The sequence below is a fragment of the Aquila chrysaetos genome, chromosome 10, assembly GCF_900496995.4.
Source record: "Aquila chrysaetos chrysaetos chromosome 10, bAquChr1.4, whole genome shotgun sequence".
Lineage (NCBI taxonomy): Eukaryota > Metazoa > Chordata > Aves > Accipitriformes > Accipitridae > Aquila > Aquila chrysaetos.
Window position 1 is genome coordinate 25,785,101 of NC_044013.1, and position 26,922 is coordinate 25,812,022.

Sequence of the window (26,922 nt, forward strand, 5' to 3'; positions counted from 1 at the left end):
TGGTGAGACACTTGACCTGCAGCACAGTAAGACAATGGAATGCAGCTTGTATTTATTAAAGAAGTATGTATTTCTCTGTGCAAGCTGAGTCTGACCAGGTACCTCATCACAACCTGTAGATGGCACCCAGATTACGCACTGTTACTAGAAACTACTACACCTTGGCCAACATTTCTGCTAAGCTGTGTGGTAGTAGGAGTGTTAATATCAAAGGAGGGAGATAATGTTTTTGGCTTTGGGCTATAACAGTGTTTTCCTGTTGGAATTGGCTTGTTGAAAGGAATTAGAGAAGCTATGTGGAGTGCAGCAGGCCCCCTGCTTGTGGCATTTTTCTGCTGCTGCAGTCCTGTACTTACCAAGTGTCATGTGACAACATCATGGTGGAGGCCCAGATTTACCTCTGGGGCCAGGTTATTGCACTGTAATGTCGAAGCACTCACTGAACAGAAGCAGAGCATGGTCACTCAAGCTGGCAGAAGGGGGGGACACACTGAGTTTTTGGCAGTTATGATGCTGTTATGACGTTTAGATACTTCACTGATTCTGTGTATTGTTTTGCCATTGGTTTCAACCCCTTCTCCCTCTTGCCTTCACCTGGCACTACCACCTCAAGTGATGGTAGCTGGCAGAGCCTTATGCAATTGCTCACGTAGTCCTGCTGATTTTGGAATTGCTTAACCATTTGGAGGCTTTCCAATGAGGCACTAAATACAACTAGAGCAAGACACTTATGCAGAGGATGTCTGTGTGTTGTTTCCTCATGCCACTAGTTGTTAGTGTAGTGCAAGTTCTCACAAATCAACAGAACTGGCTTTGAGATCTTTTTCAGCAAAAAGTAACTACACTGTTTAGGAACAAAGAAAGCCCATCCATCTCTTCTGGAAAAGGGAGATATGTTGTTTTAGTGACTTCATATATGAATGGTTCTGTATATAAAAATGTTACAGCTTAAGGATGGAGTGCCCTGCAAATAGTGCTATTGCTGTGTATAGATGATTAATGAAACAACTGTGTCACCAAACTGCTAAAAAACTTAGTGCCAAAGTTACTTTTGGATGCCTGTACATATCTGCACCGACTGAAGCAAGAACCTCCTGGGGAAGTTCTGCTTTTCTCATCCATCTGTGAATTTTGTTTCCTCTTGTGCAGTTAAGATGCACATGTTTGTGTCCTGCATCAAAAACTGAATATGTTTTGCAAGTAAAATGTCATCATTCAGTGGTTATAGAGCACTTTCCTCACTACCTGCGGAGGGTTTAATTTCTAGTGTCTTTCAGAGTGCCTGTGGAACTGCCATTTGTGCACAGAGCAGAATCAGTCTGAAGGTTCAGAACCACTGCTGACAACAGCATCACTTCTCAGCAATCCTTATCAAGGTGCAGTGCTGCATCTGCTCTTATTCATACTGTTCTGCTCTTTATAAACATTTGTAGCACCTATAATATCCATTGAAGTGACAGGCAGTTCAGAAAAAGTGTTTTTCTGCTGACTGAGAAACCAAAGTTCTATCTGAAGTTAATGTCTTTAAATCTACTTCTTACTCATTAAGTGTAATAAAGTTTGTTTTTACAAAGAAGTAGTAGAAAATGAAGGTTTTGCCAGTGTGTCCTCTTTTCCTTTTTCATTCCCATATTTCCATTATTCATGATGAATGCAATTCAAGAAAAGGGCTTGGATAGCTGAATTTGATCAGGAAGATAATTTGAGGTCTTGGGCACATTATGTGGCTATCCTACGTGACATTTTCTTTATAGTTTCTAATCTGAATCTCTGCTGGGTCATTTTTCAAGCCCCAGTAGATCAGTGCAGAGGGATTCCGGGTAGGTTGCAGCTACTGCTCTGGACCCTACACTGTCACCTCCTGTCTGAAGTCCTTTCCCAATGGTAGCTTTTTTGAGGAGTTGTGTCACGATTAATTTAAGAGCCTTTCCCAAGCTCTTGCTTCTGTATTATGCAAACCCTGAAAAACACAACTCTGGGCATGTGGGAGGGCTCTCCCAAAGAATTTCATGTTTTCCCTTCAGAGAATAAAACTTCACATGCAAATTCATTTGCCACACAAAGTTCCCCTGGGCTAGGCCTGTGACTCTTTATACCATGTATAATCCAACCTCTGACTGGCATCCAATTTGCTTTAAGGATTTCTGGACATGCTTTGCATTTTTTTAAGTATGGAAGAGAGTAAGTAAATTGAAACCATTAATTCTGTCTGTATCTTTTCCACAAATGTGTTTGAAGGGCTTTTTCTTTATAGCTCTGTGGTGACTGAGGTAGTGTGACTGGTTCACTGGGGTGGCAGCTGTCATCCATGGTTGCCATGAACCACTTTTGAACTCTGTGACAGAACTTCTTGTGAAGGGAACACACATTTCTTGTGCCGTGTTTGCCTTAAATCCAAGAAAATAATTTAGTTTATGAAAAGCCGTTTCTGTGACTGTTCTGGAAAGACTTGATGGTCTTAGATCTTCCCAGGCATTTCCAACCTGGCAAACACCCAAGTTTCTAGAAGTACCATTACCTTAGGCAACCTTTGCCAGCCCAATTAGAGAGACAAAGGCTTACTAGGCCCTTGAGGCTGGACTCCTCTCTCTTGCTCCAAGGCTGTCCCTTTTGGAGCAGAGGTGTATCAAAGGGACAGAAGGAGAAGCTGGGTATTTCAAATGCTGTTTCTATCCTATGACTGAACATACCTTTGTTTTTTTACTCTGTGCCCTCAGTTCAAGATATCCATAAACACTATAACAGTTCCGTGACCAGCGTTTTTCAAACCTGTGTAGGCCACCTAAGTCCCTACTTAGATGTAGAAAAAGCTCAGCTTTTCACAGCTCTCATTACACAGAGGATGGATGAGTTTCATGCTACCATGTTAGAGTGCCTCAAATATTTACTATTTAGCTATCGTAAGGATTTAAGAATTTCATACCCAGTCACTATCCCTGGGAAGCCAAGGAGGAGTTGCAGAGACTCACAGTCTTTTCAGTAATTCCATTCAGCTTATTACTTAAATATCTAGGACACAAGTTAAACCAATGCAAGTAACCCTACATGACATTACAGCTGAAGTCTGAAGCAGCTGTATTAACAATCCTACATTGCCAGTAAAGTGGCCAGTTTCATACACTAGTTTTGTCTATCTTTCTCTCTCCTCCCCCTTTTTAAGTGGCTGTATTAGTGTTGCCCTTCTCAAGGACAGTAATGGAGAGAGAGCATGTAGATAACCCAAACACAGAGTACTGAAGTAAGCACAGCCAAATCCCGAGTGCCCTGAGCTCACCTATAATTGCATCAGCAGGAGTTGAAAGCATACAGCACTCTGCAGGATGAGACCTTTTGTAAATGATGCCCTCATGCCTACCCTGGGAATTGCACATTTTCTGCACTTGATGAACAGGGCTGAGGCCCACCGAGCAGAGAGGACAGCTGGCTTCCTCTCACCTGTATTAATGGAAACTGCATTTTATTCTCATCACATTGTGAGTCAAAGACACTGGCCTGTGCCTTTCAGTCAAACAAGGTGTAAAGGGAGATTTATGACATCTATATTAATACCAACTCAAGAGTTGTTGTTACCTTCACCTATGGAGAAAACAGTTGTCTGAATCTTTTGAAATATCAACTGAAAATGCTTTCATGTTGTCTTGAGTTCAGGGAAAAACTGTGCCAATATTCCTTGAGCTGGCAATGAGGTAGTAACTAGGGTAAGGTGCAAGTTAGTGGGAATGCAAGTTGGGCTTGCTTAGGGAACTTGTATTAAAAGTAAAAGCAAAGACCATATAAATGGTCAGATTCTTTTTTGTGGTTGTGAGATTTAAGAATAAAATCCTTCACTAAAAGGCTAGTTGAAGTAATACAATTGTCTGTTTAACCTATCCTACCAATTGTTAGGCAGAGAAAATTAGGGAAATACAATATCTGAGAAGCTCACAATTATTGCAATATAATATTGTAAGTATGAGAAAATTATGCAAATACAGAACCTGATCCAGAGAAAAAATGATATATGGGTTCCCCACCAAGTAAAAAATTTTCACAAGACAGGAGTGGCTGGGCCCATGGTAGCAGATGTCACATATGAGCATTGTCAGTCCTCGGTTAGAGGGCAACTTGCATGGAAGGTATTTTATGTTATGGAGACAGCAGTCTTCACACATCAAAGTCACAAGTTATATCTTTCTGGTGACTTTAGGTTGACATGATCATATATGGCTGCATCCAATGGTAGCAAGAGAGACCAGTAACTTCAATTTCATCCTATTTCTTAGCACGTTTCAGAGACAGTGAAAGAAATGCAAGAGAAAAGCAGGCAGGGGGAGCTTTACTATGATTTGTCTATTGTCTGTCAAGTGCAAAAGCCTTATTTTAGAAGTAGTTTCTTTCATAGTTATTCCAGGCTCTTGCCTTCCAACTGTTTATCTGCTTTGAGATTGAAGAGATGTATAAACACACAACTCTGTCCATGGGTGCTGAGGGTTTCTCAACCACCCTTCCCAGGAAGGAGCCATAATTTGACTTTTGAAGTTCTCAGTGTAATATCATGGAAATTAAAGACAGGAGGACTGTTGTCTAATCAGCAGCATAGTTGAGGATCACTTCCATATGTCTACTCAGATCTCAAGCCTGTGATTGTCCATGTTGGGAAGACAGGGCTACATCAAAGGACCTGCCCATTGTAAACTTCCCTCTCTCTGCTCTGACTGAGTCCTTTAGGCTCAATTTTTACAGAAAAAAAGCAGTAAAAAACAAAGAGAAGTAGTCCTCAAATCCTAACAAAATATACACGCTATAGGTTGGGAGGAAATTAAACTACATATGACAGGTGGTCAGAGCAAAAGCCTGGCCTCCTGGTGGCACTGAGAAGTCAAAGACCCATAGAAGAAGGTAAAAATGGCACCATCTGCATGTTGTTTGCCCTGTTAGGACTTCTTCCCTGGTCACTATGGGAAGTCCAGTGAGCTCATGAATTTCAGGTTTACTAGAGGTCAGCTCTAGGCCTCTCTTGTCTGTTAGGCAGAGGGCTTTGATAGACAGAGCAGGAACTGAAGCTTCTATGTTCTCTGCCTCCTCAGGGGAACTCCATCCCAGCGTACATCTGGTAGAGTAAGCCCCACCAGCCTGATCCTGACGCTGGTTCTTCCCCTTAGCAGCACTGGGGGCAAGTGTTCAGTCCTGGGCCTGGTCCAGGAATGCTGGTTGACATTAATTGGTTCCCTTCACACCTAGAATTTGCTTCCTCATTTTCCACAAGGTATGGAGGCAATTGTGGGGCCTCTGTTTCTGCTTTAATTGCATAATTTTGTATAATACCCATTAAAAATAAGTAATTTGGAAGGGGTCACAGTACGAATATCCTGACATAACTATGTTTGGAATGATAGATGGACTGTAAGGGATCTCTGCTCTAATTTTTTTGGAATTTAATTCATAATTATCCTTGGGGACAGTTGAGCATCTTCATTACTTTGTTCCTACTTGCCTGAACAGTTTTTATCTTAGTTTACTGCCATCTGTAAATTTGAGTTCAGAATGCTGTTGAAGAGGCAGTACTGTTACTGCTGAACAGCTGCTGCTGTACTCACTGCTGTGTGAGCCAACTGCTCACAGTTTATGCTGCTCAGTCATTATGGGAAATGCTGGTCTGTGCTGCTTTAATGCTGGTCATTTTTGTCCTGGTGATAGTGGAATTTGACATTATTAACGGACCTCAATTACATGTATCACTGATTGCACACAGTAAAGGACATGTTGCTCTGTTGCTTATGTGACTCATGTTACCATTACAGTGCAATTTGGTCAGGTTTAATAGTGTGAAAGTGATTTTGGACTTGGTTTGAAGCACTGAATCCTCCCCCTCTCTCCTCCATTCAATTTGTATTTTCCTTCTTCTGTCAAGAGAAAATACCAATCTACTTATAGAGGCTTCCTTTTGGAAATAACCCTAGTGCCTTCCTTTTTCTGATTTACCCTCTATGTTTTGGAGTCTAGAATCAGAAACTCTGTGACATAGCCTTTGATGTGATTTGGAATTTGGCTTCCTGTATGAAGACTCATATTTCCTCTGTGACAAAGCACCCTGGTAAAGGTGACATGCAGCTCAGGCCAAGGGACCTTGTGTTCTAGTTTGATGGCTGCCATTCACTTGTGGGTTTGATTTTTTTGAGAAATGTCTGTCATTGTTTATTATCTTAGTTTTCAGATTTTGAAATGTGCTGATCATTCTTGTGATGACTGTTATCAAAACCTGGTTAAAGAGGCATCCAGCATTAGGATTAAAGGCTGCCATTATTTATATAGCTTCTTATTCTAGATATTAATGGACCGAGGCTGGAATCAGCTAAATATCTTTGTTGGGTACATTTATAGAACTTTTGACAATAGCTGGACCTGAAGCTGACAGATGGCAAGTACTATTTTTACCTCAGGAAAGCTTGCAGTGATTTTATTTTCTACTTTAAACTTGAGAAGTATCCAGACTTCTTTCTGATGTTTAAAGAAAAGAAGACTGAGACTCTCCCAGGGTAGCTGTCTGGGGCACAGGCATTTCCTAATATTGACAGTGTGGTTTTGATCTTTCTGCTCGCAGCCACTGATTTGGAAGTGCTCTGATAACTGATATATGTAGTGCTCCTGGTATAAGCCTTCTGGAAAATGAGATTAAAGACTTCTTTCACCTTTGGTTCAAGCTTTGGTATGGGTAGTATCCAGTTATTCAACTGCAAAACTGTTCTGCATACATTTATGTCACATTTCTGTAATTTGGACAGTAACAATTACATTTCAGGTTTGTCACATAAACCTCCTCTTCAGATTTGGAGATGGATTCATTAGAATTTTTAGATCTACTGGCAAGGGATGATTTCCATTTGACTTAATCAAATGTGAAAATTGTCTTGGTATTGGGCTATGAAAGATATGGCCCAAACTCAAATTTTGGCCTCTGCATAATTACATATTAAAATTTTTAAAAAATTAATTAAAAAACAATAAGTAAGAACTAGAAAGACCTCACATCCATCAATAAGTAAAATATCAAGTATAACTTCCAAAGACATCAGTGTCTATTAAATGAATTGTGTTCCTAAGTCCCTTTTCTAATAATAATTCATGCTATTCTGCTGCTGTGGGAAATCATTGCTAAATCATTCTTTTCTGTTTATTCATAGACCCCAGAGCCGGTTGAAAACTACATCAGTGAAGGAGAGTTTGAAGATGATCTGAGTTGTTCTACCCCGAGCACGATAGAGCTAGAGATACGTGGATCCAGCCAAGAAACAGATGAAGATTATTTTGAGACCCTGTCACATCAGAGTGGATCTCTGTCAGATGTAAAAACTGAGCCTTATGAGAGTGCATCAGACACAGAATCTGTTTCCAGTGATATAACTGGGGAAACTTGCTTGGATTCAAACTGCATTTTTACTGAAAAAGAAAATCTGTGCTGTAGTCTTCCTAAAGCAAAGGCAGAAACAACCCTCCATGAACTTAAGTGCTCAAGTCAACCAGAATTTACCCAGCAGGTGTGGTTAGAAGTGTCCTCCAAAATAAAAGCAGCACCAAGCAGAACTGAATTTTGCATACAATCTGCAAGGTCAGAAGGTGAAGAATTAGGTGATGAAGAGCTAACATTAACTAGTGATATTTCCAACACAGAGAACGAAGTCAGTGAAGAGGGCATTATATCACAGACAAATAGAAAGTTTGTAGCAGTATTGCAAGATAAAGCAGAGTTTGAAAGCAGTGAAGTGCAGTCCTGTACCAACTCAGTACCTACAGAAGATGATGTTACAAAACAGAAGGAACATCCTGCAGTATTAAGCATTGCTTGTTTCAAAGCAAACTCAGAAAGTTGTTTGATTTTTCCTGAGGTACAGCAACCTTCTTTCCAGTCAGATGCAGCATCAAGCTGTAGTTTGCCTAATCTTCATTTTGAAACAAATGGACCTAACCATAAAAGTTACACTGAGACATCTGACTATAAGTGTGAATTAGAATCTATGTCCAGTATAAAATGCAGCAGGAGGAACTCAGTTGATAGTGAGGAAACTACAGGTAAAAGACTAAAACATGGAAGTACAGAGACCATGTTGACATCAGATTCATTCTTTTACCAGAGTTGCTTCAAACCAAAATCTCAGCCACCACTCACAGGGTCAGAGATTACTGAAAGTAAAACATGGCACAGTGTACCTGAAAATATCAGTGTTCAAAGCAAGACAGAATATGTGGGGAACTGTATTCATCTGGCAGAAAAATTTAGATGGTCATGTTCCAGAATACATCTTCAAGGGCTGGATTTTGAATACACTTGGAAAAACTTAGGAAGGGTACCTTTAAGCCCTGAAAAGGCAATAAAAGTAGAGGGAAAATTTGGCATAAAAAGATCTCTTCTTAATACTGACATAGACTCAAATAAGTGTCAGCTTTCTCAACCAGCAGGCTCTCCCCAGTGCATTGATTATTATTTGCACTCTAAATCAGAGACGTGTGGCCTTAGCCCAGAATCAGTAGGTACATGTGCTCATAGCTTATCTTCTACACAGATTGATGCTTGTGAGTGTAATCTGAAACAAAAGGAGACTTCATCTGCCCTGGACTGTGAGCCAGTGATCATAAATGCTGAAGAACTTATAAAAAGTGACCAGTACAAAGCTGAAAGAGATCTGGAAGCAGACAAATTCCCTTGTGATATTGATGTTGAATCTAGCATTGGTGACACTGAGAACCTAGCAGCTTATCACATAGGTTTTCCTGCTGTTGTGGAAAATAGAGATTGTGATTGTTCTGTAAACTGTGTTTCCACTGGTAGAATACAGCAGAAAAGTTTGAAGGAGAATGACCTTGAATCTGAACTGTCAGGCATGGAGATCATGGTAGGGGAAAGATGGGTAGATGATTCTTCTAACCTTGACTTCTGTTGTGAAGTCCTGGAAACCACATTGCAACCAGGTGGCAGTAACACTGGGACAGAGCACAAAGAGTCAATGCAGCAAAATACAAGTTGCAAAACTGGTGCCTTAAGGAGTGACTCTGAGCTAGTAACAAATGAACATCCTACTCATAAAGGAAAGGATAAAGACAGTGTCTTTGCTGTTGAAATGACTCCCAGATCAGATTATATAAACCAGAGAAGGCACTTAATGACTCTTCCAGAGTTAAAGCCTGCCCTAATTATAGTATCTGTAGAGCAGAAAGCATTACAGTCCAAGACACTGAAAGATAACCTTCCTGCTGAAGTAGTAACTGGAACATTGAGAAATGTAGTGAGCAAGGATTTGATGTCTCCTCATACTGTCAGCAAAGCTCATGATGAGCCAGAGAGAGTTCTGAGTGAAAGCTGTAGCTGTGAAGAACAAATCGTGGCTACTCACCCCATTCCTGGTAGTGCAGAGGTACTCCCTGGTATGGATACAGCTGAAGAAAAACTAGAAGTTTCACAAGAGAAAAGAGAGAAATCAGATGCTGTTTCATCCTTAGGGTTCACTTGTAGTAGTTCCTCAGTAACAAGTGCAAAAGTGGAACACAGGAATGTTACTGTACCACTGGGCAATTATATACTTATTGCAGAAAGTCAGGCAGATCAATGTGAAGAAGCACTCTTAAAATCATATCATAGAAGTGGTGATGTGATCTCTGAGAGAGAGCCCTGCAGAACAAAGACTGGTTTTGAATTAGAGGCAGAACAGTTCGGAAAGTCATGGACTGAAACAGGAGATGAGCAGGTGTCTAAGGAAGAAGAATTCAAAGCACATCAAGACAGAGAGGAAGACTTATATATAACTAGTGCAGTAACATTGGAAACATGCAGTGTAAGCAGTTTGTGTCAGGGAGATGGTGCTGATGTTGCTCTTCAAGGGCCCAGCATCATTTCTGAACAAGCAGTAGGCAGGCAAGGAAGTGAAGGCTGTAATCGTTCAAAGGAAAAAATAGGTATTTGTGAAGAACCTTCTCCTAGTGAAGGAAAGGAGGGGTCTCCTGCAAAAGACACAGCTAACCCTAGCAAAGACGGGACACTGAATCTAGATGTGTCTGATGTCTTTAACTATTCTGCGAAAAGGGAGACCCATAACGCTTGCATGCTGGGCCTAGATAATATAAGTACCTGCAGCACTAACAGCGAGGAAATGGATGAGAACTCCTTCCACATCCTGGGAAGTAACAGTAGTCTCCATAAAGCTGTGCAAAAGCCAGCAAAGAATGGGAATAGTGGGAAAGCTTCCAGGTTTTTAGTATTCTCAAAAATGACATCTTTTCGGAAAACTAAGCCTGCCACAGCAGAAAATCAGGGAAGTAGCAGCTTCTTTGGCAGCAAGGCAAAGATGGAAGAACTGGATGCTGGGAAAGAGGATGAAGACACTGAAAGTTTACAGTCTTTCAAAAGTTGCTCATCTGGTTCAGCCTTCCACAGGAAGGAAAGCTACACTTCTGAGTACTCTGATGACGATGATCTATTCTATGAGAGACCTGCAGGATTATTCAACAGAATGAGCCTGAGGAAGGCTTCTGGCTCTGGTCGGATACTGATGGAAGGTGTAGATACAAATTCAACTTCTCCCACACTGGCTACTGTCAAATATGCAGATCGACAAGTTTCAGGTTCATCTGAAAACAATGACAGTGAACCTGTGGAATACTCTGGGATTAGAAAATCTTTCCCTGAAAATGAATACAAAAGAAACAAAAACCCTGAGGGTAAGAAGTTCAGGACAAGGTTGGCCTTGGCACACAAATCCCTCTCAAGCTTATTTGAATCCAGATCTCCAGAAAAGGAAAATACTGAGCAAAGCTCAAGAGTATCACTGAAAAATGAAAGGGAGAAAGCCAAACTTCGCCAGAGCACCTGGAAAGCTTTTCTAAAAAGCAAGGAGGCAGATGGACTAAAAAGGCCTGTTTTAGCAAGTTTATCACCAACACAGGAGAGTCTTAATGCAATTAGCAGCCACGTAATGAGAACAATGTCAGTAGAGCGACAGGATAGTTCCAATGGGCCCTCATTTTTTAAAACAGAAACAGCTAATGGCTCCTCAACAGACACCAACTCTTTTGACACCTCTGTGGAGCCTGTTGATGTCTCTTCACCTGCAGGTATATGGAGAAAACGAATACAGTCCCATGACTTGGGCATAAGATACTCACAGAGTTCAGACTGTGATGAACAACAGGAGGCTCTGAGCAACAGTTTAAATACTTCTCTAGAGGAATATTGGATGAAATCTCCATTTAGCCCCACTGACTTGCAGCTGCCATTTAGTCAGTCAAGTCCATCATGTCCCCAGCTCTCAAATTCTGATGGTAAAGACATGCCTTGTAGGCCCATGAGTCCTAAACCGCAGAGTCCACGATCCACCTCTCAACACAAGACCTTCCGCTATCCTGGAAGAATATGTGCCACTTCGATGATCTCTCTTGGGAACAGCTCTGCAGCTGAAAGCAATTTAGAGGCTCCTGAGAGACCAAAGGCATTGAAACCCAGAGGTAGTCTCTTACTTTCTGTACACTCATTGGACAACGAATACCAGAGGGATGACAGTGGCGTAAGCAGTCAATCCCAGATCAGCTTAAACACAGCTTCTTCCATTAGTGACATGCTCCGAGATGAGGTGAGTTGTTGTCTCGGAATGATCAGGTGGTGGTTTGGTTTGCACAGTCTTTTGGTTTAATATGGTTTAGGAATTCCGGTGAAACTCTTTAATAGCTTAATGAACACATTGATTAGATGGGTGCATAAATATTCCTCTTTGTCTAAGATAGGTAGCACTACTTAATCTTTCTGTTCCTGTTCAAGACTATATGAATTGATGCACTTTTTAAGGGAGGATTTACCACAAAAATCTAAAGGAATGAAGTCATCACAACAGCGTTAATGCATAATATGCCTCAGACAGATTACACAGATGCCACCTTGTCTTCAACTCTAGTTTTTAGCTGGGTCTTAACCCTCTTACGATAAGGCAGAATAGAGCCTTGTAACTGGTATATAGTAATTAAGTTTCTCAAAGTGAAAGGCAACATAGAAATCAATTCCCATTGCTAGCAGTCATTTTTTAAGAGGTAAAATCTTTTTCTTTAGACAATGAGGAGCTGTCTTTCACGAGTCTTTTGCAGTCACCATAACTACCCTTTGATTGCCACTAGGAGTCCCTTTCTGCCTTTTCTACAGCAAACGGAAAACCAGCCATGGACTCAGGGTCTCCTTTTGACGTTGTGTTGCATTCTACTCCTGGTAACAAATTAATTTCCTTGTGAAAGGCTGGATCTCACAGGAAAGATTGTATCTTCAACAGGGATTTCTTGTTCGGCTGAGGCCTTTAAAAGCAGAGACTTTGCCTGTCAGTAGGCTTCTAATCCGAGAGAGGATTTCCCAAATTGTAAGCGGCTGGGACCTTAGGAATCTCTTTCAGTGGCTAAGCGCAAACCACCAGAGTGACTGAGATTGATCTGTTAGCTGAGATCTGAGAACCTGGCTTGATCATGCTACTTTTTCAGTATTGATGATGATGAGTTTTGACATTAAGAAAAGGGCAAAATAATTTTGTTGAGCAGATTTTCAAAAGTGACACTTGAGAGAGGGTATGAGATTCTGCATATCCCAAGCAGATATTTTTCAGAGAGTTCATGAATCTGGAAACAGCTTGATCAATTCTGCACCTGAGGGCTAGTTGCGTTCAACTCAAATGAGCCCTCGCATAGCTTTTGCAGCTGCTGCCACTGCCTTTTGTCTCTTGCATCCAGGTTATATTGAAGTTTTAAGATACCCTCCAAAATGGTCTTAGCCTACCCTTTCTCCCAATTTTTTTAATAGAAACTCCATATATTTTGTATAGAAACAGAAAAAGGTTGGTTGGAACAGACCTTGGGAGGTCATTTAATCCCACCTCCTTCTTCAGACAGGACTAGTAGCAACACCAGTGTCATGGTTTAACCCCAGCCAGCAACTAAGCACCACACAGCCGCTCACTCACTCCCCCCCACCCAGTGGGATGGGGGATAGAATAAGAAAAAAAAAGTAAAACTCGTGGGTTGAGATAAGAACAGTTTAATAGAATGGAAAGGAAGAAACTAATAATCATAATAATAGCAATAATAAAATAATAATAATACAAGGATTGGAATATACAAGTAATGCACAATGCAATTGCTCACTACCTGCCTACTGATGTCCAGTTAGTTCCTGAGCGGCAATCCCTCCCAGCCCCACTCCCCCCAGTTTATATACTGGGCATGATGTCACATGGTATGGAATACCCCTTTGGCCAATTTGGGTCAACTGTCCTGGCTGTGTTGCCTCTCAACTTCTTGTGCCCCTCCAGCCTTCTTGCTGTGGCTGGGCATGAGAAACTGAAAAATCCTTGACTTAGTCTAAACACTACTTAGCAACAACTGAAAACATCAGTGTGTTATCAACATTCTTCTCATACAGAACCCAAAACATAGCACTATACCAGCTACTAGGAAAACAATTAACTCTTTCCCAGCTAAAACCAGGACAACGAGATAGACAAAACCATGACTTTGTCTAACCAAGTCTTGAAAATCTCCATTGCTGGAGATTTCACCACCTCTCTGGGAAACATGTTCCCGAGGAAAAATTTTTTCCTAATGCCCAATCAGAACTTTCCAAGCTACAATTTCTGGCCTTTGTCTTGTGGCATTGTCTGGCACTACTCAGAAGAGTTTGGATCCATCATCCATGTAACTACAAAATTGTTGCAGACTGTTCTTATATTGCCTTTAGTGCCCTCTTATAAGCTTGAATAAACACAGTTCCCTCAACCTCTCCTCACATATTCGCAATGAAAGTTTTTGGGTTGATTGGTTTGGGTTTTTTAGCTAACACTGTCTGGAATCTAAAGAAGCATGTGGGTGGCAGTTTGAGAAGTGAGGGCTATAGTACTGGAATTGCTGTGGGCAGAAGGGGAAGAGAATTAGCTTTATTCTCTTCTGTGCTCAGCATTACTTGAAAATCTTTTGTTTTCATGGGCATCAACTTAACATAAAAACTCAATACCGGACACCATATTCCAAATGAGAGGCTGCAGTGTTAGACCTGCCTAGGAAAATGCAAGACACTTGGACTATACACACTGTCAACAGATGAAGCTCCTCAGAGGATGAATAAAATCATTGACCCGTAAATGATAACCCAAAAGAGCATCTAGAAAAGAGTGGAGAGATGAGGCATGTGTAAAGCCTTGAATAGGCAAGCCCACATCCTATAACACAACCATTAGGAACAAATAAATAATTACTTAAATTGATTGCTAGATTAAATAAATTAAAGAAAACCATGAAAAATTTAATGGTATCAAAGCCATATAAAACCAGTTTAATTTTCCTGATTCTTCTGGAGGCTACAGAATATGATATCTGAAATTGAATAAATGCAGCTGGAGCCTAGAAATTAATGTAAATGTCCCAGCTTTCAGGACACAACATCTAATCTATTAAAGCAGGTAGGGCTTTTGTTTATTTCCATTTTCATGACATTGTGAAATGAAGTAGAACTGCACCCTGGATTTTGTAAGTGAAGTTATTTTTTCAGGAATCTCTCAAAATATGACAGAGACATTAAGCAAAGTATATTTGCATTAAGTCTTTCCAACATAATTATCATTTAAACACTAAGGATGGTCTTCCTTATGTATGTTGCTAAGTAAAAAGGTCATAAAATTAAGAACCTTTTCTGTTCCACATCAGTAAAGACATTATTGCAAAACAAATGCAAAATTATGAAGTTCCTTGAGCTCACTTCCCAGTGTACCCTCCACTCTGAGGATATGTATATATTCCCCAAGCACCCAGCCAGATATTTTTCCAGTGGTATCAGCTTTATCTGTGTTATAGTGCAGTACCAAACCGCACTGGATCAGCTTGTCCCTGATGCCTCTGGCTACCACACTGGTAAGTAACCCTTCTTAGCCTGATGGAGCACAGACCAGCCCCTCTCTCATTACCTGCTAATGAATAACATTCTCCAAGTTACATCCAGGACAAAGATTTTTATGCTGAAAACAGCAAGACAGAAGAATTACAGTTTGCCCATGCGTCAGGGCCTTCATTACATGTTTAATTAATCTGTTTCTGGCATGATTTTACTTACATTAATTGTGTTACCCAGCAGGCAAGAGTGAACTGTCCTAATATGTCCCATGTTTGGAATCTGTGCAAGTTCTCCTTGCTCCTCTCCAATATGATGGAGTTAGGCACAGAATACCAGCAGGATACACTTCACTTTTTCATAGCATCTAGTAGATAAGTGTTTCTAGACTGTGGCATCTCTTACCAGTGGCAAAGAATTGATCTGGGATTGTTGGTTAATTGAGAGTAGATAGAAAGTGCCTGCAGTGGTTCAAGGGTTGTTGTATTTGGGTTCTTCAAATGAACTGTGAGAAACTGGAGAGAAACTGTTGACAGGACACAACGTTTTCTTGGCATGAAGAGAGACTCCTGAGATCATTCATTCCTCAGTGTTGTTATCTCCCACCTTAAACATTATTGATTTTGACACTGATGCTACCTGGAGTAGTAGTTAGGTGCCTCAGGGAATGCTTGATTTCAAGTTATTCCAGTATAAAAGCTGCAATTTTGTGCAACCACTCATTAAAAGCAAATGAGAATGAAGTGCAAAGCTGTGCAATTCCTTGCTCTCGGCCCAACATCAAGCAAATAAAATGGATAGCGTAAAGAGCACATCAGGAAGCACAGGGCTTAATATATCAGACCTGCAGGCATCTAGGAAGCCTTTTCACATTGTATAACTGAAGTACAGTTGGAAAAACACAGACAGACAAGACTGGTCATTATTCTATTTTCAGAGACACTGTCTGTCTTTGTAAATAATATTATACAGACAGAGTGACCTAAATCCCAGTAGTAATGTTATTGTAATATGCTGTCTAGAATGAGGGTGAAAAGGGCATTGTCATGTGCAGAGGGTGTATATATTATACTCTCAAAGGATAGCAGGGCTGCTGCTTTACGGTGGAGTACCCCTAAGCCTATGGAGAAAGCTGAGTGAGTAGACAGGCTGGTTTCAGCCAGCCAGTACTCTTGGGAAAGCATTTTCTTCTGAATAATTCTGGGGCTAGATAACGGAGCTTTGCCATCTTCTGTTCAAACTGATTTCAAGCAAACAAAATTTCCAGCCAACAAACCCTGTGTTTTCACCTGCTGTTTATAAAACAGGAGTCTAAACAGCAATGTCAAACACCACCTGAAAAAAGGCCAAATGAGAAATGGGTTCCCCATCGCAAAAGGAGGCCCCCCCGGGTTCCACCATCCCCACACCCTATCTCCACCCTTGAGAGCAAAGCCTGGAGGCTTTCCTTCCTTGCTCCAGATGAAAAAGCCAAGGACATTCCAGAGAGGAGGAGGAAGAGACCTAAACCCCTCTATAAGTGCTTCAGCTTCGATGATGTTTGGATGGAGAGGAACCAAAAAAGGAAGCTAGAGAAGGAGACACAGCCAGAGAGAGGGATTCAATTGCGACACCTCCCAGAGGACCAGTTAAAAGTAAGAAACCTACACTGTCCTCCTCATTCTCTGGCACTGTCTTCCTCTCTGCTTTGGCTGCTTCTTTCTACTGTCATCATATTCCTGTCCTTTCACTTTGTCTGGTACCAGTTCTGTCTGTTTTTCTTTGGGCCTGGTAGTCTGCAGAGACTGATTAAACACTAAACTGGTCCTTAAGTGATGATCTCTAAAGGTGGTGGGGGTTTTAGTCACTGTAATTGAGCAGTTCTTGCCCCATGCCATGTTGGACAATAGGATGTGAGAGGATCAGATTGCTCTGTGAGCTGAAAGATAGGGAGGGCAGAGAGCAAATCAAAGTTGCCTCAAATCAATATAAATTAAACTGATGAAATCTTATTCCATGCCCTGTGGCATTGCTGTATAACTTTAACAAGGGACTTCTAAATTAGACTCTCTTGTATCTGAGGCCAACTCCACTCTTCCTACTGAGGCAAATTCCTGCTGTGAAGTACTCGAGAGAACATTGCCATTGGAGTTCTAGCTATTAGTATTCTCCTCTCCACCGGGGCAGACTTTTAGATCAGCATTATGATTGCTTGTGACAAACTTTGTGGCTGTTGTGACTCACACTGATGGCATCTGTTACTCTTGGATCCAGAGCTAAGGTCTGTTCCCTTCAGGGAGAGCCATGAATCTGTATCCAGGAACCAAATTTAGCATTCATACACAAAAAAGAACTTCTGGGGAAAAAGGACATGAAATAGAGGGACACTCCATGCAGCATCTGATGATAATATGGAGGAAGCTTCTGAGCAATCTTGAAATCAAGTAACACACATTCAAATAAAACCTTTCCTCAGGGTTTTCTGTTTTGGTCTGTTATCTGCATCTGTTTCCCTTTCTCTCTATTGTCCTGATTGCCTGTTTCTGGTTGCTGTTGCATCAAAATGAAAATGTTTGAGGGGAGCTGAGGCCCCAGTCCTGTTACCACTTCAGCACGTGCTTGAGCTTATGCACACAAATAGTTCTGTTGATGGCAAGAGGGAAACATTCACCTGACACAGCTCAGCTTGTCCACTACAGCTTGCTGGGAGTAAACCTACTGCCTCATACCTGTCTGCTTGGGAGAGCCTCCCATCAAAGCTGACGGACATCTGGGGTAGAAAGGCCAATTCCAGAAACAGGGTTTCTGAAAAACTGCCCACTATTCTCCCCTCCTCAAGAAAAGGGGCTAAAAATCTGTGCTATTTTGTATTTGTAGGGCTCTTCTAAACAAAACGTTGCCAGTTGATGCTTGGATGAGTGCTGGGTATGATTCTGTGATATGTTGCCTACTCTCAGTTCAGTGAGGATGCTTCCCTGGCTCAGCCGCACTACTACCTATATGTTGAAGACAATGAGTAACACTCCTGAGGCATGTGTATGTTAAGATTAAAAAAATTTTAAAAGAAATTAATTGTGTTACTTTTCTACCTTGTTCAGAGTTCTGAGTACTTAGTGCTGTATGGGCATGATACAAGCTAGGGAAAATGAATCTCTGGCTTACATAGGCTCAGTGATGCACAGAAGCCAGTAAAACATGCTAAAAATATTTCTTAAAATTCCTTGACAAGCATGGATAGTGATGGAAATCTAACCCATGCTGCAGGGTATGTTGGCCAGCACTGAGACTATTAGTGCTTCTAGGAGGAGTGACCAGTTACCTCAATAGCTTCCCCTAGAGCCATCAAAATAACACAGCTTGAATGCTATCTGTTTTGCTGATAGACTGCACATTTTGATGCTACTAGAAAACAGCTTCTCCTTTAAGCATTTCTACACTTATTTTCAGGTGCAAACTTACCTCTACATTGTGATCAGCTGTGTAATGATTTGCAGCTGCCCCTGTGCCCATTGAGATAACCCTCACTTAACATCACCTGCTTGTGGGGCTTATGGGCCTGAGTTAGTTTTCTGGTTCATTCTTCTTTGGGTAGTAGAGGCAAGTAGAAGATATTTAGTAGTATGTAGGTAGGTAGATTTGATTTTTACTGTTTCTGTTGATTTAAGTGTATTATGTAGGTTATTGATACCTTCTATCTTTCTAGGTAGGCCAAGAGAGCACAATGCTAAGTTTCATTGAGAGAACTGATGGGATTCAAGGGCTATTTCCTGTATGTCCATATAACTGCATTTCTTGGCCTGTATTTCTTATTTATAATAGTTGTCATGTAGTTTCTTTTTCCTGATGTGTTTTATTCTGTCTTTGCAATGCTCTATTCCTGTAATAATGTTGGCTTATTCATGCTCCCAAGTGTGGTGGGAGTGCTGTCACAAGCTGCAGTGTTCAGGGGCAGTTTTAGAAGGACGCTAAATCCCTTTTTATAAGGAGAAATAAATTATCACAAAAGAAGCTTTGTAAGATGTTCATTGTCTGTTGTGGTTTTGTGACTGGAACAAGGCAACTGTATGGGGCTTTGGAGATCTGAAATTGCAAGTCTGATGTTTTCTGACACGTGGCTGCCTTGGGATGTGTGGCTTCAATTATGACAAGTCATATTGAGTTAAGTCAAGATCAGGTCAGCATACAAGGTGATGTAATGCTGCAGTATTGTAGAAACAACTTAATAGGTCCGACCAGGGAGGATTTCTTGATTTTTTTTTTTTTTTTTTTTCAAGTGCTGATTTCTGATACTACTCTATCGTTCAGATCAATGTATACAAATTAGTATAGTGGTAATAAGAAGCTATTCTGAAGGCTGGCAGTTGGGATTCAGAGAGAGATGGACAAAGAGTCAAGAAATTACCTTTAAACTAAAAAACCAACCATTTGAAATAGCAGTCCTAAACAATTCTATATACTGGTCTTTGTTTTGCTTAGGTCCAGTAAGCTGCTCATCTGCTTTAAATGGGAACAGTCTGTGTAAATTCCCAGAGTCAAACTCAAAGCTTGACCCAGCTGTCCCTTATAATGAAATGCTACCAGTAACAAGCTGAGCAGCTTCTGATCTTGTACCTTAAAGTGTTAATATTTAATTGGTTGTGGCAAGCCTTTGAAGGTAGCACCCCCTGAAGAAGAGAAACTCACATGGCTGTGGATGAACCTTTCTTTTGCTTGGCCATAGGCTTTGCCCTTCACATGGGTGATGGGTTTCACACTGTAGCCTGGGGTCCTCTTACTTGTTTTTAATGCAGTATATATTCCCTAGCTGGAGCAGAGACAATGTCCCAAACCACTGATACATGTAATGCTGTAATGGCAGTGGGGTCTGTTTTGGGAATTATTTTTGCAAAAATTGTTTTAGTGATGTCTCTGAACTGCCTGTCTGCTCCCATCCTGCTCTTTCATATTTTGTCAAAAAGTTAAAACCTGACTGTTAAGCTCGATGCCTCTCCAGTGCACAGCAATAGAAGCACAGACATGGATTCTACATGCATTTGTTAAAGCGCAGTTTCTGCACTGCCAAATTAGAGAGATTCCTAAAAGGCCCATCAGGGGACTATACCCAGAGGGGGTATAGTGCAGAAAAAGCGCTCTTTTTTATTTTGAAACAGAAATGAGAAACAGTGAAAAAATAGATCTTTAGCTTATTGCCCTGAATATGACTCCTGGAAATCTGATTTTACCCCATCTGAAATAAGAGAAAATTAAGTTTTGCTGTGTGCTACCATGGTTATGAGCACTGTGGGCACCTCAGATACACTTTGAGATGGTAATGAACACGCTTTGGAGAAGGGACTGAATGAGATAAGTCTCCCCCTGTTGTGCACCTGACAAGGCACAAACACACAACAGGGGTAAATGCCTCTCCCAGGGACTGACCTGCTGCACACTAGAGCATAGAAATAAACCCCTTGAAGCTATAGCAGAAAATGTAGAAGAGAGGGTCTTTACTATGCTCTGGTCCCTCATTTCCCCTTCCCTCCCTTGTAGATTGGGGAAAACCCTGCCCACGTATTACTAACATCTTTGAAAAATGCTGCTGCTCCTGATTTTTAGGGTGTACAGGCCCAGCTCCTGTGCTATAGAAATCAAATGATGCCTGTACCTGAGATTTCCTCTAATGTCCCAGGAATTAATAAGAATGAAGCTTACAGGTTTTATTGTAACAGCCCTAAGGCAGTATTCTGCTTCCTAGTCTTAAACAGAGCAAGAATGCTTTCTGTCACCTTTCATGTAAATAACCTAGACTTTACCCTTGGCATTTTCAGAGCTGTAGCCCAGTAAGTTGCCTGTTTTGCTTGATTTAATTGTCACTGGAAGAGCATGTGCTCCCACTGGGGTTTTGCTGTGACTTTTCTAGAAAAACAGGCACTGCTCAGGTTAATTTGAACAGGGTTCATGCTATCCCTCAGGAGATGGTGATTCGTGCCGAAGTATTGGCTATATTCTCTTTGTTTTAGGAAAGTAAGTCCAGGAAGAATAAAGCAAACCAGGCACAGAGCAGCAGCACTCTCAGCTGCTTGGGCAGTGTGTGGCTATTCAGTGGGCTTAGTTTGCTGTTCAGTTTTGGAAGGATGTTTTGACTAATTGCTGTCTTCTTTAGAAGAGGCTTCAGTGTCAAGGCTAGTCAGCAGCCTTTATGCTGATGGGACATGGTGTGAGATGGTAGGGAGAAAGAAGGATCCTAGATAAACTACTGGACCTCAATATACCAAACTCTTGGTTCAGTGAAGGATGGGTATGTTGTAACTGAATGTCATAGCAGCAAAAGGAAGGGGCAGTAGTGATACAGAGATGAAAAATGGCTATGCCCATGGAACCAATGCTTATTGACCAGCTGATCTTCCAGTTGCCTGCAGTCACTGATATTTTCTGTGTGTCCCAGCCATAGGAGGCATGGGGGAGAAAAGAGAGAGAAGGAAAAAGGAATAAAAGCATATCTGCATTATGCATTAAGTACTACAAGTTTCAGTGCCTTTGACTACAATCGATATTGCTCATTGTTAAATGATTCGTATTCTTGTAGTATCTTGCCCAGTATCTTGTGATTCCCTGATGAAGCAGCAAGGGGAATGTTGGTCTTGTTTCCCTATCTCAAGCAGACATTATTTTTGTTTCAGGGTGGATGAGAGGAGACAGAAAACATTGAAAGTTTTTTGGTGTGGCAAGATTGGCAGAAAATATTGGGTTTTGACACAGAAAAGGAGAACAACCTTGTTTATGTTTTGGATTTTGTTGACAATTTTTTTTTTTTTTAAGTGACTGTCTGCATGAAAGAGTGGGTTAGTCTGCAGATGGATGAAGTATCTTTATGGCAGTCATTTGTATGATTGTACGATTTCTTAAACAAGATTTTTTGTTGTTTATTTTAAGCCTGACTTACTGAGGCATTAGAGGTCATGAGCTGTGTGTATATATCTATATGTTTTCCCCCTTAAACCAGCAAAAGTTATTAATTCAATGAGATCTGGCAATGGTATAGAGTTTTCAAAGTTTCTTAAAGTTCTGTAAGTTTTGTAAAATGAATCAGCCAGTAGAGGAGAGAGCAAGAGATCCTACTTGTACCTTTAACTGAAGAGAAGAATGTTGAGTTATCCATGTCCTATTTGGTTGGGGACTGGTACCAATAAATCTCTGAAAGGAAAAGCTTTATTTACATGTTAAATACTAGAACAGGAATTATTAGTCATAAAAGTTGTAGGAAACAGTTGCGTAGCTGAGGGTTGGGGTGATATGCTTCCCCCTCCCACTAGATACACTTTATAGGAAGGAGTAAAACTTTCTGTGAATGTAGGTATGTGTGGTAGTGTGTGAAGTATGAGTCCAGTACCTGGTTATCCACTTCTCCTGTTCTTATTACCTTGCAGTTTTCCCTGCCTTCTCACTGTTTTCTAACCTCTCTAGCCATAATCATCCACATGTGTCTACTAATGTACTATTTACTTACATGAGCAGGCATCAGAGGTAGAAGGAGGTACTCCCTGATGAATGCTATATTTAGTCCTACAGGGTGTCTAAGTTTAATGTTTGTTGTCTTTGTTTTCCCTCTCTTGTTGCAGGCTGGAATAAGTCCATCCATCACGTCTGCTGTTGCCTTTGACATCCTACCACTGAAACTGCATCCATTTTCCCAGAGCACTCCGACAGGCTTAGACTGCGTGGGCTGGAAACAGTGCATCTACCCTCCTGGTGTGTACACTAGTCTTAGTTGGATATGAATTATGAGAGAATTAAGCTCTGGTTTATTGAGTATGGAAACTATGTGATAAGCATTCTAACCTATTTATGTTGAATGCTGCATCCATGTCTGAGCAGAAATCTGCTTTCGAGTCAATTCTTTCATGTGCTTTTTGTATTCTGGTTTGTTTGCTCCCTGAGCAAATAAGCAGGGTGCTGTTTAATGGCAGCAGTCAGCTTTTTAGTGAAAAAAAGATCACTAATGGCAATGATAGTGTGCTTGATGTAGAAACATTGTGTTGTCTCATGAGAACTCTGTCTCACCTAGGATGATGTCATATATATCACACTCTTGAATTAGGTTTCTGGAGATGAAATAGACTCTTTGCCTTGTGTTTGCTGGAGAGCACTACGGTGGGTATGGTGAGGTTCCTCTCAAGTTGCTAATTAGGCACTAAAGCAACTAAATGAGCCTTTAGAGGTAGAATTTTCCTGTACTTTAAATAAATCATCTTAAAGAACAAGTATGCTGTATTTTGGAGAGTAATGTGCGTGAGGTACCATGTCTGCTTCATTTCCAATGACTGACACTTTCTCAGAATTAAAATGTAAGTTGCACAGATTATTAAACAGTGAGATGTATCTTTGCCAGGTTTTGAAATTCTCCATCTGACAGTGCCTGCCCAAACACTGCAGATATCTCTATCATAGCAGTTTGGGGTGGGAGAAGAAAAGCAGACTGCAGAGGAGTTGTTTGGCAGTTAGGAATCCAGCCAGGAAAAGCCAACCACAGTTGGGTGCCAAGCTGCCATTTCTGCCTCAGAAAGTCTCTTTGTACCATCGATTAAACACTGCTGGAATTACCTGATTAAGGGACTGTAACATTGTGCTAATTACATCAGAGCTGAATGGTCATAATATTTTGTCAAGCAAAAGTGGTTTGCTTTCTGACACTTTGTACAACTCATGCACAGAGTCATGAGGTTTGATATGGAAATAAGAAAACAAACTACTTATTATCATAGTGTCAAGAGCCCTGCCTCTGCTCTCTCAGCACTGAGGGCTTTGATCGCTTGCTGTCAGAAGCATCTGGTGTTGCCCCAACACTTAGGACCAGCTTCCTGGCTGAATTAAAAAAGCTGCAGCTTTACTCCTTGTAAATCCCATATGGAAACCCATCATTGTCAAGTTATCTGTGCATCTCTGACATTAGCTGAAATCCCTAAGCGCCACTGTCACAGAAGTAAATTCTGAGTCACAGCTGATACAAATTTCATGATAGTTCCCAATTGGGACCTGAGGGAGTTAAAAAATATATATGAATTTCAGAGGGTGAATAGGGGGAGTAAATGTAGATTGACCAGTTGGTAGTGCTGTAGGTATTTATACGCTATCTAGAAATGGGGCATGAAACCTGAATAATCTACGATTCGCACAACGTTCCTGAAGTAGGTACAAGTGAATTTCATACTATGACCTAAGCCCGGACCTCAAGAATTCCTGTGTAAATGTAGCAAAATAAATGAAATGCAGCAGAACCCCTTTTCCACCACCAAAAACATGCTAGTGTGAGAGAAAACTGATGAACAGAGGAAGCACTGTAATGTTTCTACCACAGCCAACTATTAGCTGCTGCTTGTGGGCTTCACATGAAGCATTTTGGGGATGATGAGTGTGTGCATGTGTCCTTCCTGTGGTACAATGTGGCTGGGAAGAAAACTGCAAATTACTGAAGCAATACTCTTAAGTTGTTGGATAAATTTTAGGACTTGTATTAATGATCCTAGCATATACTTTAGTTATGACTAAAGACACTGGATGTGAAAGTACTGTGCAATATGCAGTGGTACTATATACTTCCATGTTGAAAATACGGATAAAATTCTCACTCGCAAAGTCTGCACCTGGTCACCTTGTGCAGGGAATGCTGCAGAGACTGTGGGGATGGGGTATTTCAGAGCCCTCTCTAGTTCTTCGGGTATGAAAAGATGGCTGTCACGATCCCAGCCCAAAAGGTGCCAGGCACAGCTATGAGACTTCTGTCATGCACCTATCCATTACCTGAGGACAAGAGCTTAGCTGGGCACAAACTTACTATTTTAGGTGAGGCTGCCTGTTCCCAACTAGAACATACCATGAGTGCTGGGAGAAGAGCTTAATTTTAATGCTGTATCTGCTGTGCTCGTTAGGTTCTTCTGAACAGTCGCTGGCACTAGAGCACTGAGACATTGTTCTCTCTACCTTTATGTCATGCTGGGACAAATGAGGCAGACTGAAACCTGTCATTTGGATATCCCAGCAGTTGGGAGCAGGCATACTGTGGCGCTCTTGGTCGCTGATCAAGTTTTGCAGACTGCCTTCCTGTCACCTCTTCTGTCCAGAGCAGCCACTTGATAAAACTGTAAGGAACCAGTAGATGGCTCTAACATCTGTGAAATAAAGAGCAGCTGAGGTGGTGCTAATCTCTATATTCAGCAAAGATTGAATGAGTCTTGAGTCTCTAGAGAAGTATAAAGGTTGAACATGCCCACCAACATGCGCATGCACGCACACACACACCCCCGAGGTTAGCAAAGTTATCTGTCATGTTCAAATATCAGGAATGCTTAAACAATTTAGAAGGACCTTCTTGGCTGCACCACGCACTTTGGCAGGTAGTATTGATGAATATCAACTGTCTTTCCCCTTTAGTTGTCTGGTTATGCCCATGTCTTCATTTCTACCTTGCAGTATGTATCTGTTCCTTACTGCCTGGTTTACTGCAGTGTTTGAATAGACTGAGCTAGAGTGAAAGACCAGTGTAGGAAACAAGCCACTTCCTAATGTAGATATGGGAATGTGTTTGTGCTTTGTGGCAGCCTCTGAAGATCTTGAGAGACCATTTGACCGAGGAATCTCCCCAGGAAAGGGGTGAGAGGGAGGGGCTCAAAACATACCGGAGCAAGCAGTGGTAGGATAACAAGGCTTCGGGTTAAAGCAGTGGACCAGCATGTTTGTCTTTAGGCTATCTTGCCTATCCTCGCCTTCCCCATCTTTCTCCTGAGTCTGAGATCTGTTTATTTGTAACCTGAAGACATTGCATGAAATTGGGGGTGTTGCTGGGGAGCTGTTTGATGAACAGTGGATGCAGCTGTAAGAATGTACCTACAACTGGGCTGAAGCTAGGACACGAGCAGTTCTGGGCATGGGAGCTACTAGCCCACAGGTCTAGAGCAGAGGGAACTTTCTGGGGACGTGCTGCCATCTCTGAGCTTTTCCATAGGGACTTTTCTGCAGGAGACAATCACAAGGTGACACAGTGACAGACAGACACAGGTAATTGTCTGAGAGTTGGAGGTGTAGTTCCTTGAAGTCCCTGCTCTTGCTGCTACCTGTGCTTCTTAGCTAGAGACTTTTCTATTTTTGTGCCTGCCCTCGTTACCTTCTCCCAGATCTTTCCCCCATGCTACATCTCAGAAAATCTGTGAAACTTCTGGATAGGGCCACACATATGACCATAAACCTTCAAGGTCTGTCATATCCTCATAGAGGGAGAAACTTGTAACTGGTGTATTACAAGATCAGGTTTGTAGCTGTGCTATAACAGATCTTAAACCTGTATTATTTAAAATCATTATTTAAATGCAGACTGAATCTTTTTGGCAATTTTCCCTGTGTCTTGTCAGACTTAAACAGCTTAAGATCTTTTAATTTCCTGCTATCAGACATGTACAAGAGTTGCCCTGGAGTTCCACCACAGTGCTGGTGTTGGTTATGCCAACCAAAGAGGCATGAATTCATTCTGACTGATGTGTACTGATGATGAGCATACTGGTGGCCTTGGAAATCTTGCATAAGCAATAAGAATAGGCAAACCAAGTGTTCAAAATCTGAATCTTTTGTGGATAGTCTAGAAAAGTGACCACTTACTGATACTGAGTTTTCCTCAGGCCTCACTGGTTTAGCGGAAAGTATTTCTCAGAGGCAAAGGGACTGTTTGTTTACTCAACATCATGTGGCCAACTTTCATCTTCTTTTCCCAGCTATAGATGGGCTGTTAAGTTCATGCTTGGCAACAGTTAATGTGAAGATGTTTGACAGCCACTGGAGAAATCTATTCAAGAGGGAAAATACTAGCTTAATAACAGGACTTCATTATGTCTTATAAATATTTAGCAGTCCTGTAGTTCAGCAAAATAACAAGCTGAGCTATTTGTTCCATTTTTGTCATTTTAGTTCTTGAAGGGACACAGAAAAAAGTGGTACACAAGTCCTCAGAAGTGTGTCATTGGATCTGTAGCATGAAATGTCCATTCATCCTCATTAACCCATGGAAGTACCATTGAATTTAAGTGGCTAAAAAGTAATCGTGTCGT

General features: G+C 41.2%; 1 protein-coding gene across 1 annotated transcript in view; it reads left to right on the forward strand.

Annotated features, from left to right (window-relative positions):
* The window catches only part of ARHGEF4 (Rho guanine nucleotide exchange factor 4), a 236,383-nt gene that overhangs the window by 95,007 nt on the left and 114,454 nt on the right, over nucleotides 1–26,922 (forward strand). The window contains exons 4-6 of the mRNA XM_030028406.1: nucleotides 7,161–11,594; nucleotides 16,180–16,506; nucleotides 22,450–22,579. Coding sequence (XP_029884266.1) covers nucleotides 7,161–11,594; nucleotides 16,180–16,506; nucleotides 22,450–22,579 — 4,891 coding nt within the window. The remainder of the gene's footprint in view (nucleotides 1–7,160; nucleotides 11,595–16,179; nucleotides 16,507–22,449; nucleotides 22,580–26,922) is intronic.